Source organism: Anser anser (genome assembly GCF_964211835.1).
Source record: "Anser anser genome assembly, chromosome: 14".
NCBI lineage: Eukaryota > Metazoa > Chordata > Aves > Anseriformes > Anatidae > Anser > Anser anser.
Genome location: NC_139735.1, coordinates 18,023,447 through 18,037,537, shown reverse-complemented (window position 1 = coordinate 18,037,537; position 14,091 = coordinate 18,023,447). Strand labels below are relative to the sequence as shown.

Sequence of the window (14,091 nt, the reverse complement as noted above, 5' to 3'; positions counted from 1 at the left end):
AGATTTACGTACATTTGTTATGCACACAAAATTCCTTTTGTTTTTTGACTGAAAGTAGTTCTGGAGTCTAAAATCTAAAAAAAAAAAAATTACTTTGTGTTTTGCTTACTTGGAAAATGATCATTAATTTCAGCACAGAAAATATTGTTATTAAAAATATTGAGTGCTGTCTTGGGTGAATAACTCATCTATTAGCCTGGGATCAATGTAAATTAATCTACTCAGCACCATGAAAAGGCTGTTTCTGCTCCTTATGTTGCATCAGGGTAGGAAAAGGTCTGATAAAGAATGGATGAATAGGCAGAACAAATAATTTGTCATACAACTTCCTTTTAGAAGCAGAGTAATTAATTTAGATAAATTATATCAAGCGTCCTGCATTTTATATGAGAATTTCATTAAAGTAATGACACTTTGATTAAGTTCCCCTCTAACACGAATTATCTGCAGGAGAAAATTAGCACTTTCATTCCTCTTCTCTTCAACATCCTCTAACAATTCCTGGCTATCACCAGCTCTTTGTAATCAGCCAAAAATCTCTTCTCTGACTCCAAGCCTATGTAGTATCCATATCATCACCATCTACATAACAGCACACAGCAGGGCAACCCATAGACAGCCTTGTAAGATTCCTGCCTAGAGAACCTAGAAATTAAGACCCTTACTAATGCCCACAGCCCCAGTAAACATCTTATTGGTAACTATTTGGATATCACACTTTTCTTAACATTGAATGGTTATATAGAATTAAACTACTGCTGAAATCAAAACCTGAACCTTGTTCCTGGAACTATATCCATAGAGAAGACAGTTACAACAGCCCATTCATTTTCTCATGACTTCTCCCTTTCATTTCTGTGGTCAGTGAGAGTCTCTCGACATGCAAAAGGAAACCTTCAGATCAGCTGATTTCTCTCTGCTCACTATGAAGGTATTTTCACAGTAAGCTTATATATCTATGATGTTTTATAAACCTGAAGTGAAAACATTTCAGCCATTTACTGCAAACGTAGTCAGAAGAAAGCCATTCAGTATATGTCACCCAAAATCATAAGATCAGGTCATGAGATTGTTTTCTCAGATCCTGAAACGATATAGCAGCCAAATTATCCACAGCAGAAAGCCCACCTGAAAGGTGGGATCACACATTTTCAGGTGTGACACCTAAAGAGGAGAACTATTAGAGAACAGGTCCCAAAGTGAGCGTACCCTCTGGGTAATAAGGAAAGCAGATATAGAATACTATTGTGAAGTGCAGTATGTTGTAAATTGTTCAAGCTAGTTTGCCAGAGGTTTACCTGAGTCTGTTTTTCCTAGAGTACCATGGGTTATAAACCCTGAAAGTTTATAGAGGCATCTTCTATCATGCTTCATTTGTGAGATATGAGGTTTGGAAGACAGACAGGTCTTGCATATGAGGGGAACCAGAGGGACTACACAACTTCCATATATAAGACACCAAACTCATCCCAGAAAGGTTTTCATCATCCACAGTACTATGATGCTGATCAAGAGAAGGGAGAGCCTGCATCCAGCAGACCCAAATAATTTTGAAACAGAAGAGAAAAAAAACAGATAAGGATAACTATATTTATCAAAAGGAAGCAAGCCAAGGTTGTTCAGAAGATTCACAGGGTACCAGTAACATACATGCAAAGCTGAAATCATTAAGTAAATTAATGCCACAAGACAAGAGGTGCCCTTTACACTTAACTTTCTTGCCTCCTGAAAGCCACATTTACCTCCAGCCAGTGATGTCTGAAACCTATTTTCTTGATAATTAATTTTAATCTTTTTATCTTTTACTAGACCCTCTTCTGACAAGAAAAAGAAAGAATGCCTCAGCAACAGTCAGTCAGTGAGTAGCTGAATTGCCAATGTCATTTCCACATTGTGTAAATTAACATTTTTCAAGATGGTAGGGGAAGGACCAGATAATATGAAATAATTCCATGCAAGAGTAAAAAGTAATTTTTTCAAACTAATTGGATCTTCAATCCTGATTTTTTTCAGCAAAATGAGAAAAGCCACATTTAAAAATCAAAGCTAAAGCCTTTTTAAAGAGTTCTTTAATCTCCCAGAAGGGAAAAATAAAGGGCTACTCCTGTAGTCCAAGTTTTAAAGAAGAAATGCATTTCAAATGGCCATGAACTACTCTTGATCTCAATCACTCTATTGTTTTTTCCTCTGACATGAGCTACAATACAACACAGCATCCAAAATTAGCTGTTCTGCCCCACCTCTATTTAGCTTTATAAGATATGGAATTTAATTTGCAAGACAACCTAAAGGACACCTGGTCTTTGAACAAATCCTGCTTCTTCCCTCCCCCCCCAACCCCCCCCCCCCAAAAAAAGGCAGAAAAATAATGTACATCAATCACTTAAGAAACAACCTGCTCCCATTGGAAAAAAAAAATACATATTTAACATTTTATTTACTTAAAGAAAAATAGGGTCCAAAGCAGTCAGTTTCTCCTTACAGAAAAGATCGAGAACTGTGAGCATTTAGGTGCACCAATGCTGCAATTCACAGCAATGGCTCGCTTTCCCAGTTTGATACAAATCAAGAGATGTAAGCTAGGGATTTCATGCAAAAATTCTCTTGAAATTTCAAAATGAATATTTGATGATTCCACAAACTTCTAGCACCATCTCTTCCAAATGGAAAAATGTCCAAACAGAATCAGGTGTAACGGTAGGAAAAAAACAGTGATATTTATCAAGTTGTAGCTACTTTGAGCTATTTCTTGATTCTTACCCAAGTCATTAAGTTTACAGTACTAACTCACACTGTTATCAAAAACCTGGATTATTTTGGACTTACAACATTCTCCCTTATGCATTATCTTTATTCAAATAGTATATGCAATATACTTAGAGAAATGATTCTCTCAGACATTGAATTAAAGACGAAATTAACTGCTAGATAATTACAAGACAGTTCATTACAAACGTACCTCTCCATCCCTCACTGACTGAAAACACAGCTCACTTTTTTAAAAATTTTATTATTATTAAGAGCTCCTTCAAAGATTCCGTTGTCCAAGACATTTGTGGGAAATCTTCTGTAGCATGTCCTGAAGCTCCTCAGGCAGACTACTGATTTAGTAGTCAGGGCTGACTCAGATGAGCACATATGACTCATATATACATATATGACACATATATATGCACATATGTCATATATACATCGGAAGGATTTCTCTTCAATGAAAAGATATATTAGACTAGCTATCAGTTAATGTAAGTATCACATTAACAGAGATTATCAGAGCTATAGGAGGTTACAACCAGAATTGGAACACCGAGGAGTATTCCCCACTTAGTAAAATGAACTGATTTAACATTTTGCCATTGTTTAGTAACTCAGTTTCATGTCTGTCTAAGATGAATTATAGTTACGTTAAAACAGAATGAAGTATTTTCCCTGATGAAATAATCTAGACAAACTTCGCTACGGTAGCTGTACAGCCAAAAATATGTAAATTCAACAAGGCCATTGCACCATATTATTGTATCTGTTATGCCCATACTTCCTTTATTATTTTTTTTAAATACAACTGAATTGCTGTAACCTCAATGTTTTGCAGAGCTTATCTCTACTCTTTTTCATATGGCAGTGTCTCCATGCATATTCAAACAACCTCCAATGCTTATTTACATAGTGCCCTAGCATTCAGCATCATTTACTTTTGCATCACAGTGATTTCTTAGAAACAAAGGTTTGTAAGCTATACCTAGTCCACACATAGAGCCCTTGATGATGTCAAAAGGGGACAGGAATAATATGAAATATTACGAAAACTGCAGTGCTACAGGGTGAGAGAGATTTGGACCTAATCAACAAGTGTGTGCCCAAACACCCGAGGTGAATGATCACTATCAACAAGGACCTGTTGCTTTAAAAGAACAAGCTTAGAACCAAGGGTAAGCCATCTTTGAGACCTACCCCCATTTTTTGATCAGTTGGTCAGTAGTTTTCTGATAGAAAAATAGAAGGTCTTCGCTTGACTTTCAGCTAAGTCATAATTTGACTGGGGAAAGAAGGTGGGGAGGGGGGAAAGCGGGCAGGGAATGTAAAAAGAAAATCCAAGGTTTGAAGGGCTAGATTTCAAGTGAAATCAGAATGGCCCATCCATACCAAGGGGACTGTGTCCCATTCAGTCCCTGCTGTGATTAAGAAGGGACTGAAAGCAAAACTCCCACACCGTAGTCAACTTCTATAACTGAACACATACACAGTCTCTCTTCTCTGATGTTTTCATTGCACTTTTACTTGATGTAAATAATGCTACTTGGAGAGAAGGGCTGAGAAAATGAGAAAAAAATACCTATTTCTATCTTGGAAACCTTGAACTATGGAAGGAAGTAGGTCCATAAAAGAGTCACTCCCCTTCCCTACCCCAAAGTTCTCAGAAAAGTTCCAACCTTCCACAGAACAAAGCCACAAAATCACCTTTATGGCAGAGCTCTACTCCCTCAGGCAACACAAAGCGCAGAAATATCCCCTGCCCCTCAAGACCAGCCTCGGCACAGGGTTTCACATGATACAGGGTCTGTGTTGATCAGGGTTCACAACTGGCTTAGCAGCCATGAAATTGAAAACATGATATCTTAACTGTCATTGTTGTGACAGTCCTACTAACAGGGATGCACTGTCATCAAAAGCTTCTCTCCCCTATTCATACAGGAAAACAGCTCAGCCCTGAAGGTTACCCTGAAATGCATCCAGGGGCCAGCTACCAGAGGTAAAAACTTCCTCAGAATACTCTGAGGAATTGCAAAGGGAAAAAAAAATCACTTTCTTATGTAGACCATTTATATTATAACTTGTCTGTGATGCCTGGTCAGCGATGCTGTCAGTGATGACTTTTTTTTTCAAAGCAACTTAAAAGATTGTTTTATGTCACCTCATTGCAAGAACTGAGGTTTGGGGAAAAGCTGCTATTAAATACCAGAGATCACATCACACATCAGTTAATATGCTTACTGTCTGCTTTAGAGATTGTCACCGGTTGAGCAGATTCATCCTATAGTGATCCAAAAGGAGAGTTGATGCTATTTGCGCATACACAACTTTTTGACCCTGATATCAATGCACTTAGCCTCCACTAATTAAGCTCCAAAATAAAAACTTCATTTGGACTTGTCAAGTTCCTTCAGCCAATTGAATCTTTCTTCAGGGAAAAAAAAAGAGGCTCTGACATCATCAAGATGAGACTAGCTTCATTCATCATTAGCTCTCAGGATCAAGCAGACTATGTTGCAGTTTATAGGAGGAGGAGTGACACCTCCACACTGGGAAGCATAGGCACAAGGTCTATCTGATTCTCAACATGATACTGTGGCTATAAACAGCCCGAGCACAAAATCTGCTGAAGAGATAGACTGATGTAGTAAGAGGAGGCAGGGCAGAAGCCTGTCCCGCTCCACCAGCTCAAGCCACAGACTGTCCCAACCTGTCATCGCCCTAGGAGCTGCATTTTGAAACCTACAAAAACCTAGTCCAGCCAGTAACTCATGTTCCCGGGGTGCTGGCTGGTCCTAGTTAACCTCCTGGAATTACATGCACAAACTCCATCTAACAGGTCTTTTGCATATTGGTGCTAGAAAGTGAAATGTCCTAATATAACAGGTTTTTGTCAGACTAGTGCTGCTATGCCACATGCCATTACTGAAGCTGTAGTACAAATACAGACTAATATATTTAAATGCTGAAGAAGAAATATTTTTACCTTTCTCTCACTGCACCCTTCCAATCCCCACCCCCTACTCCTCAAAATTAGTAATTCAAGGTAGACCACTGTGCTGCGCTTTCTCCCAGGGGTATTCCAGAAACACACACTGGGATTTTAAAGCCTGTCATTGAAGCAGATTAGACTACTAGAAATCCTATTTCAAGTTTGCATTCCTGTTAATTTGAACTTATCCAAATCCAGTACACTTACAGGATGAAAAAGTCATTTAAAAACTCAATTAGCATTTCTCTACCACCTACAAATAAATGAATGGAAAAATAATCACTTGTTGGCCTTATATAATCTTTCTACCATCAACGGATTTTGAGAACAATTATATAAAGTGCATTATAGGGCAACCAAAAACAAGGGGGGGGGGGGGCAGTGGGATTGTTGAAGAAGCCAGGTACAAGTGTAGCTCCAGCAGGTCCTTCCACTTCTAAGTTATCCTCCCTTAGCTGCCAAAGTGAAAAGTACAAAAGCCACACAACCTCCTTGTGCCAGCAGGCAGCAAGGAGCTTGGCATTGCCTGCTTTTAGACAGCTGGAGAGTTGCACACATTCAGTCTCCTGTTACTCAGGCCCAAACCCAATGCAATGTCACTGATTTTAAATGGAGATTCCCTACCGAAAACACTGAATCATGGGGAACTGTGCTTTGCTTCACAACTTTACACTGGGCTTTGTTTGTTTTTTTTCCTTATAATAATTTTTCTATGAAAAAAGCTCCTCAGGCTGGACTTGTTCCCATCTGCACAGCTGTGCCAAAATGCTTTCATCCGAACATGAAGTATCTCTGCTTTCTTTGCCCAGGCACTTCCAGGAAAGAGACCAACAATCTGATGGATCATCAAGAGTGCGCTGTGTTCATGACCTGGTCAGGGGACTGCTGGGCAGTTAATTGCAACCCAACATGAACTCGTTTTGAGAATTTATGAAGAAAAACTATTAAGGAAAACAGCAAACACTATTTTCTATACATTATCAAGAGAAACAAAAGCCTAATTGGGGAAAAGAGATCTTTAGCTTCCATCCAACCGATTACAAAGTTAATAGACCTAAAGTTAATTAGAGTGCTAATCAAGTTCACCTACATTGTGTTTTAGACATGAAAAAGATGTTTATAATGTTCAGCAATTAAAAGGCTTCTCACTGGCCCTCTCTTCTGCTCAAGCTTCTCAAAAGATGTTTCCTGTCTTACTTTCCCCAAAAGTTCCCCTCTAAATTTCTTAAATCTACCTATTGCATATAGCCTACAAAAAAAAGCCATGAAAGATCATGTATGGGAGATAATATTCTAGTCCCCTGGAAATAGAAGGTAGAGTATGTTGCTTTCTTTCCCTCAACTAGTATCAATAATTTGAACCTTCCAATAATCTGCTGTTAAAAACACTATTTTTGACAGACTCAGTAACAAAATCCGAGTAAGAATTATAATAAGAAGTGCCCAGATCATCCATCCCATAAATCTTTCTATTTATAAGAGGTGTCAGGGTGCCTTCCAGCACCTTTAAACAAACATTAGGCAGTTGACAAAAGGTACAACTAAAACACAGTAGAGACTCAAGGAAGGGCACCGCCGGGGTAAAGCATATTGAGTTAGAAAACTTTCTTTAGGAGAGCTCAAAAAATGGCATTCCTCTCATGCCATGAAGATAAATGCATCCACAATTACGTAATAATACAAAAGAACTTCAGTTTGCTAACCTCAGCATGTACTTCAGAGCAAACTTACAACTTCAGCCCAGAAATTTGCCCATGGTGACACAGAGCTCATGAGGTAAAAGTTCTTCAAGTCCTATAAATAGCCTTGCTGCAAGCCTAACCTTCTCTCCTGCCATCTCCTGTTTTTCCCCCTTTTACTCACTGAGGCACGAGTACCTGTGAACTTCAGTTCAAGCTTTTTCATTTTCTTACCTTAAGGGTTTTTTTTTAATGCTTGTAGTGACAGCTGTATTCACATGATTACACTTCACTTAAAACATCATTAGTAGACTAGGAAAAATCCAGGTAGAGAAGGCAGAGGAACAAGAATAAAACAGCACAGACATTATAAACAGTTTCATAGAAACATCTAAAAAGAGTGAACTTTAAAGGAGCTAAAAATCACAAAGGGAATACAGCAACTGACATTTTATTTTCCACAAGATATTAGAAACTTCTGCAGCAAACCCTCCCACAAAGTTTTAGTTCTTTCTAACATTTTCACTAATATCTAACAGCCAAAGCAACACAACTTCAGCCCATTACATTTCATGCTGCATGAAAAGATAACCATGCAGAATTAAAACAATTTAGAGAATTTTGCAGAAGCTTCTCCTGACTGTATGGAATAAACTAGGATGTCACAGGGGATTTAAAAAATGATTAATGGGTATTAATTTCCAAACTGTCAACATCTTCACAAGCCAGAAGTGATAGCCCAATGGCAATAGGTCAAATTTGAGCATAATCCAAAAGCAAACAGTCTTACTGTTATGCCAGAAAGAGGGGATCATTTTCACCAGAAGTGACCAATCCAAAAATCAATCACATCTAATGAAAACTTACGCACATGGTATAACATCTTAAATTCAGGCTAAACAGAACATACAACCACTTGTTAAGTAGAAATAGCTGAAGCATTTAGCAAGTCCAACAAAGCAAAAGCAAGCTCTGCCAGAAGCTCTGTTGGAGGAGTAGTGTCTGCATAGATAATGCACCAAGTAAATCACATTAGTAAACGGTTAACTGCTTGGCCAGCTCCAGCAGAAAAGAGTTCCCACATCTAAGGGAACATCTCTGAAAAATCTGGCAGCAACCTGAAGCAATACCACTGTTTTTCCAGTATCCTTATTTAAAAAAAATAATTATTTTAAAAGTCATTCAAATTTCACTTAAACGAATAAATGTGAATAATTTAATGAATAAATGTAAAAATTTAAGTGAATAAAATTCACTTTTAAAAGTCATTTTATTTTTGTGACCCAAAGAGTCGAGAGCCTTATCAAGTATTTCATAAGAATCAACAGATTGCATAAATGAACCATAACAGTTTGTAATAACTGGTCATTATAGCTCCTGTTTCACTCCCTAGCAAATTATGTGACTTGTTAAAGCTATGGAAATAGCGAAGTCAACTAAAACACCAGACACATCTTCTTGAGAGCTGCCATGCTCCGGCATGAACTCTTAAGAAACAACGTATTTTGAAAAACCTACCATATCTCTTTGTATTATAAAGAAGAGCCTGATATCTAATTACAAGCCATTCTGTTTCAAGCACAAACATACCAAATAACATTAACTGGAAATAAAATATTGCTCCAACATGTTTTTTCCATAGCTGCCAAAGTTTCTGAACTGCTTCAAACAGAACCAAGACGACCTGTTTGTGTACTTACTCCCCTTCCTCAGCAGCCACGATGACTGCCCCCAGCAGCTGTCAGTTTGGCTTTCTGCTCCCTATCACACAAGACAGTCTGCAGCTCATTTGCCCTTTTAATCCAGAGCCACTTCAGGTGGCTGCAAGAAGGCTCACGCTTCCAAGAGCAAGGGAAGTTATACCCACCTCTTCTCCACGAGAGAATGAGGAAAGCAAATAGCCTCCTCACTTCTTTCAGCCACAAGTTTGGGCCTATTAAAAAGAAAAAAGACTGGTGCAGATCTTTATCAGTGGCTACCAGGCCAGTAAGGTTTGCAGGTACATTGCTTCCTCAGCTCAGAGTTTCTTAACTACTTGCTTTCCTGTAGTGTTGGTGGTTTCATTTGTAAGTATCTGGCATTGAGCAATAAATGGAAGCTTTCGTTCTGAAAGCAGCAATCTCTGTATTCTAGCCTACTGCATGTAGGAGAAAATAACGATGCTCTAACAGCATCCAAGCACAGGAAACCACCCTGCAGTCCACAAGCACAGAAACCTTTGTTTTCATAGAAGAAAATAATGTAGCAACTCTCCAACAAGGCAAGCATAGTTACAGACCTTGATCTGCAAAGATGATGAGTATAAAAGCTATTCAATATACGTAAGGTAACTGATAATCCACATTTCCAGCAGTGCTTTACAACAGACTTTTTTTTCCCATTCCCTCCTGTTTTCTACTGTACATGCCCTGTCATAAGATACCTATGATCAGATCCAACAAAGGACTTATTTCTTCTGATCAGAGGGCAACTAAACTCATTAGTGCTTCTGTATCACTCTCAGATGCCTAAGACTGTCCCAGAATGAAGTTATTACTGATACGTAGTTAGGATTTAAGTGAGAGAATCTCTGCCAAATCATCTTCAGGAGCTCAACCACATAAAGATGCTTGAATGCCCCACTCAAACACTGCAGAATTCACTGTCATTGAAATGCAATGACTGCAGCTGGCAGTGAAATCCAGCCCCTTCAATAATAACTTCATGGTCTGAGCAATCAACCAGTAAGCACAACTCAAATCAGCTCTTCTCAGTTTAAGTTCAAGCTTCTACCTCCTCCTTTTTTTCCTGGGAATACACCATCGTAGTTAACTATAACAGTTAACTAGTTCTCAGGTCTGAAACAGAACTCAGACCTACGTTTCTGGTGAAAGCACTTTTATGCTGTCTTCTCAGGGCTCAGATCTAGTCCATAAGCACAGCTAGTACGAAACACTCAGTTAAGAATTGTTATAGCTTTAAGTTGTATAGCATACCAAACTGAGTGCTCTAGCACACAAGGTAGAGCCTAACTGCCCAAATCAGTATTTTCTTTTGCTCGTTTCTTAACAGGAAAAAAAACAAATTCACACAAAACATGATTACAGATTTGGGTTTCTGAAAAAAGCCAATTTCCTATTAGGTTTATTTGGAATTGGCTGTTGAGCCCTCCTTTAAAAGGTACCTTAAGCCAGAAGCAGAGCTTCTGTTGTAGAAGTAATGAGACTAAGAACGTCAAGCTTCACTAACACTTTAACAAAAAATTGCCGAGTTGGATTTGTTAGATCTTTTTCCCTTCGATTGAGATGTGCGTTGCGATGATTCATTGTATGGCTTCCAAAAAATCTTTCAGTCAGCAGTACTTCAGCCTGCCTTAGGGTAAGAAAAGCCTCCTGCCTTCGTCTCCCTTGGAGCTTGATAACTGGGTTGGATTTCTCGTGTGGAGAGCTTCTGTCTAACTTTCATTAAAAACTAGATAACAAGGATTAAATCTGGATCTGTGGCTAGTTGAGAAAGAAAAAAAAAAGGAATAAGTAATGTCAGCCTGAGGGGAATTCTAAACAATAAAACTGCTTCATATAGCTTTCCTTCTTCATTTTCTAGAGAACCAACCTCGCTGAGAATTCAGTACACTGCTTATCTTGTTATGACATCAGTGCCTTTTGTACTCACATTCAAGGAGGTTAACTGCAAGTTTAAACCAAAGTGAATAAGTTATCCTTGATGTAGCTCTAATGCATGAGGGGAAACAGTAGGGTGGATTTCCATAACAGTCAATTTATCAAAATGCTCACTGGAAGTGACTTGTGTGTGACTAAGCATTAAGCAGCTCAGGGAGCTGATCAGCTGAAAACTAACCAGTAATGAAACTAATGAAAAAAAATGAAAGTCTTGATCTAGATCAGCTCAGCCACCTGACCCTAGGGTCATACACACATCAAAGCTAAGAAGAACATTTGGCAGGGAGAGCGTACCTGCAGCCACACACAATTCCAATTGGATTAAACCACTGCAGGTCCATACTATCAGATTCCCTTTACTTAACATACCCAGTTCAACTAAAGATTAATTTTGCAAATGATCAGATTAGTGATGTAACCGCAGAATTACACTTGCATTTTAGCTGAAAATGAAGTCCACCTCCTGCTTATGTCATTTGGATTTTAAATTCTCTCAATCAAAGAGTGTTAAGATAGCATGGCTGATGTTAATTTACTGTATGACTTACATCAAGACAGAACTTTTTTTTTCCTTAACCTGAGCTCTGAAGCCACCCATTTCCCTCGGGTCACATAAATTGCTCTCCCTGTACTGAGCAGAATGGAGTTACTGTTCTGCAGTTTCCAATCTCGGGGTTTCTCTCCCCACTTGTGCTGGTGCATCTCTGAGGATTCTAATGAATTATACAGCACAAAGCAAACATGCTTCTAGAGCACTAAATTTAGAAGACAGGCTTTGGGGGTTCTTGAGGGAAACCCCTTCCCCCATCCCTGAATGATGGTGTGAGAGAAATCATCCTCAAATAACACGTCTGAGATTCAATGAAGTCTTCAGACTTCAGCAAGCAGTTGCTAAGATTTTCATACTAGTGTAACCCCTTAATATCAAAAAGGAAAATTACTTAGATAAATTCAGTGGTTCAGAACAGCCAGCAAAAATCTATTATAAAATTATATAAGCAGAAAATAATTTGTGCATACAATGTTTAAATGTCACTTCAGTCTTCCTTCTCCTTGGCAGCTGCCCTTAAAAGCTGGTCACCCAAAGTTTCCCTTCTCTCAGCTTCATCCAGAAAATATACTATATTTTCCAAAATATACTTTAAACTCTGGACCTTTTCTATTTTAAGTGCTACCAATAAAGGTTATAAGATGAATAATCATGAAAGCCAAGAACTGACATGGCCCACTTCATCCTCAACCGTCCTCCAACAGACCCATTTATGTACTTGGCAGAACTGTTTTTAAAGAAGTTGGTTGTATTATGTCAAACTGGTTTCCAAACTTCTTGAACTTCGGAGCCATGCTCCATGATGAAAGAAAGTTAAGACTCTGCTCAGCCCTGCAGAGCTACCGGAGGGGGATCTGGGTGCTCAGACGGGAACAGGGCATCACTGCTGCAGCTTTGCTTTCTTGGACTCACTAAGGAAGAATCACTGCTCTAACTGCTTAACTGCTGCACAGCTACCGCCTTCCTTCCTTCCAAGATAATTGCTGCACTGTCCTGAGGATTAAGGGGCTGTGAGGAAATATTCTGAGGGAAGCAAATCTCCAAGATTGAAGAACAGAAGGGGGGGGGGGGGCGGAAATCTCAATTCTTCTGTTGCTGTCCCCTGTCCCTTCCCCCCAGCCCACCCATGCCTACCAGGAGCTGTGCAGGATGTTGGGAATTGCTTCTCCAATGATTGCTTCTCCAATGCAGCGCAAGATTGCCATCTACAGGCCTCTGGAGTCAAGACGATTCTCAGACAACACCCTAAAATTGAAGAAAAATAAGCATGAAATAGGTTGTGCTCTCCATATAAATTCAGGCCACAGCCTTTTTTTTTTTTTTTTAATACTTTGGCTTGAAACATTAACCTACAGTCCGCAGGTAGACTAAAAGTTAAGGAGTATGCAATATGACGCCAAGATTAAGATGACGTGATAAAAATTATTACATTTTCAGTAAATTCTTCTACACATTCATGCCTCAGCTCTTATTGTTTTCTGATAGCTCTAGGAGATCGTGGTATGCTCCTGCCTTTTAATTTTCCTACAGCTTTTCTTTCCCTGTTTTTTTTGTTTGTTTGTTTGTTTTTTAATAAAACAAAAGCTCAGAACAGATCCACCAAGACTGTTATACACAGCAGACCAAAATTATCACAAAACTGGCTGGGTCCAAAGAGGTTTTCAAGTAGTTTCAAAGTTTTATTATTAGTATCACCATTACTGCTACTACTTTTATCTCAGAGTGACACTGAAGTAATGCTTACAAATGCCATCAGTATACCTGCTGCTACAGACACCAAGGTATCCCAGTGCTCCTGCAGTGAATACCAACTGCACGCAATATTATTGAGAAGGGAAAAAAGCACCAAAGATTTGCTTCATATATGCTTGTTTACCTTGACTGGATGTAAAGTTTATTTTTATTTTTAACCATTACTTTCCTCAGAAGATACAGCAGAAAAAAAAACTGGAGTGATTACTAACATATGAGAGGGAAAACAGCCATTTTTACACACGTCATACATAAGAATTAGTTAAATGTCGAGCACTTCCCTGCTTCATGGACCAAGGACGCTGGAGGAAAAGCCCTTGACAGAAATAGCTCAGTTCTAATCCTTAAGACAAAGAGCTGCATTAAGTCATGGCTCTGAGCATGCACTGGGGCTTAAGGAAGACAAACACCAGAAACCAAGCACTACAAATGTCACGTTTCCCAGCTAAGCTAACCACATTTAACAGGATCCAATTGTATGAAGGCAGCAAATACAACAGTAAAGCATTAAGCAACTTCAAACTTGGTCTGAAGCAAAACCAAAGCAACAGCTAGTATTTCTAGAGTACAACAGTAGAGTGATTTTCTGGAGAGCTGTATTTTCTGTATTTCTTCCCCTTATAAAGAAAGGTTGATAAAAATCACAAAGAAAAAAAATATTACCTCATTAAAAATCCAGAAGCTCAAAAATACACAAAAGCATCTCCA

At 38.7% G+C, this 14,091-nt stretch overlaps 1 protein-coding gene across 20 annotated transcripts in view; it reads right to left on the bottom strand.

The window, feature by feature from the left end:
• Positions 1-14,091, bottom strand: part of LOC310881225 (uncharacterized protein) — a gene marked incomplete at its 5' end in the record, with an annotated part of 330,228 nt that overhangs the window by 277,382 nt on the left and 38,755 nt on the right. For 19 of the 20 annotated variants that reach the window (XR_014572214.1, XR_014572216.1, XR_014572217.1 and 16 more), the window contains one exon: positions 12,766-12,876. Coding sequence is in view for 1 of the 20 variants with exons in the window: in XM_083798263.1 (XP_083654389.1) it covers positions 12,766-12,876 (111 nt within the window). Of the gene's footprint in view, positions 1-9,122; positions 10,905-12,765; positions 12,877-14,091 lie in introns of all 20 variants that reach the window. The other variant, XR_014572221.1, reaches the window with a different exon arrangement.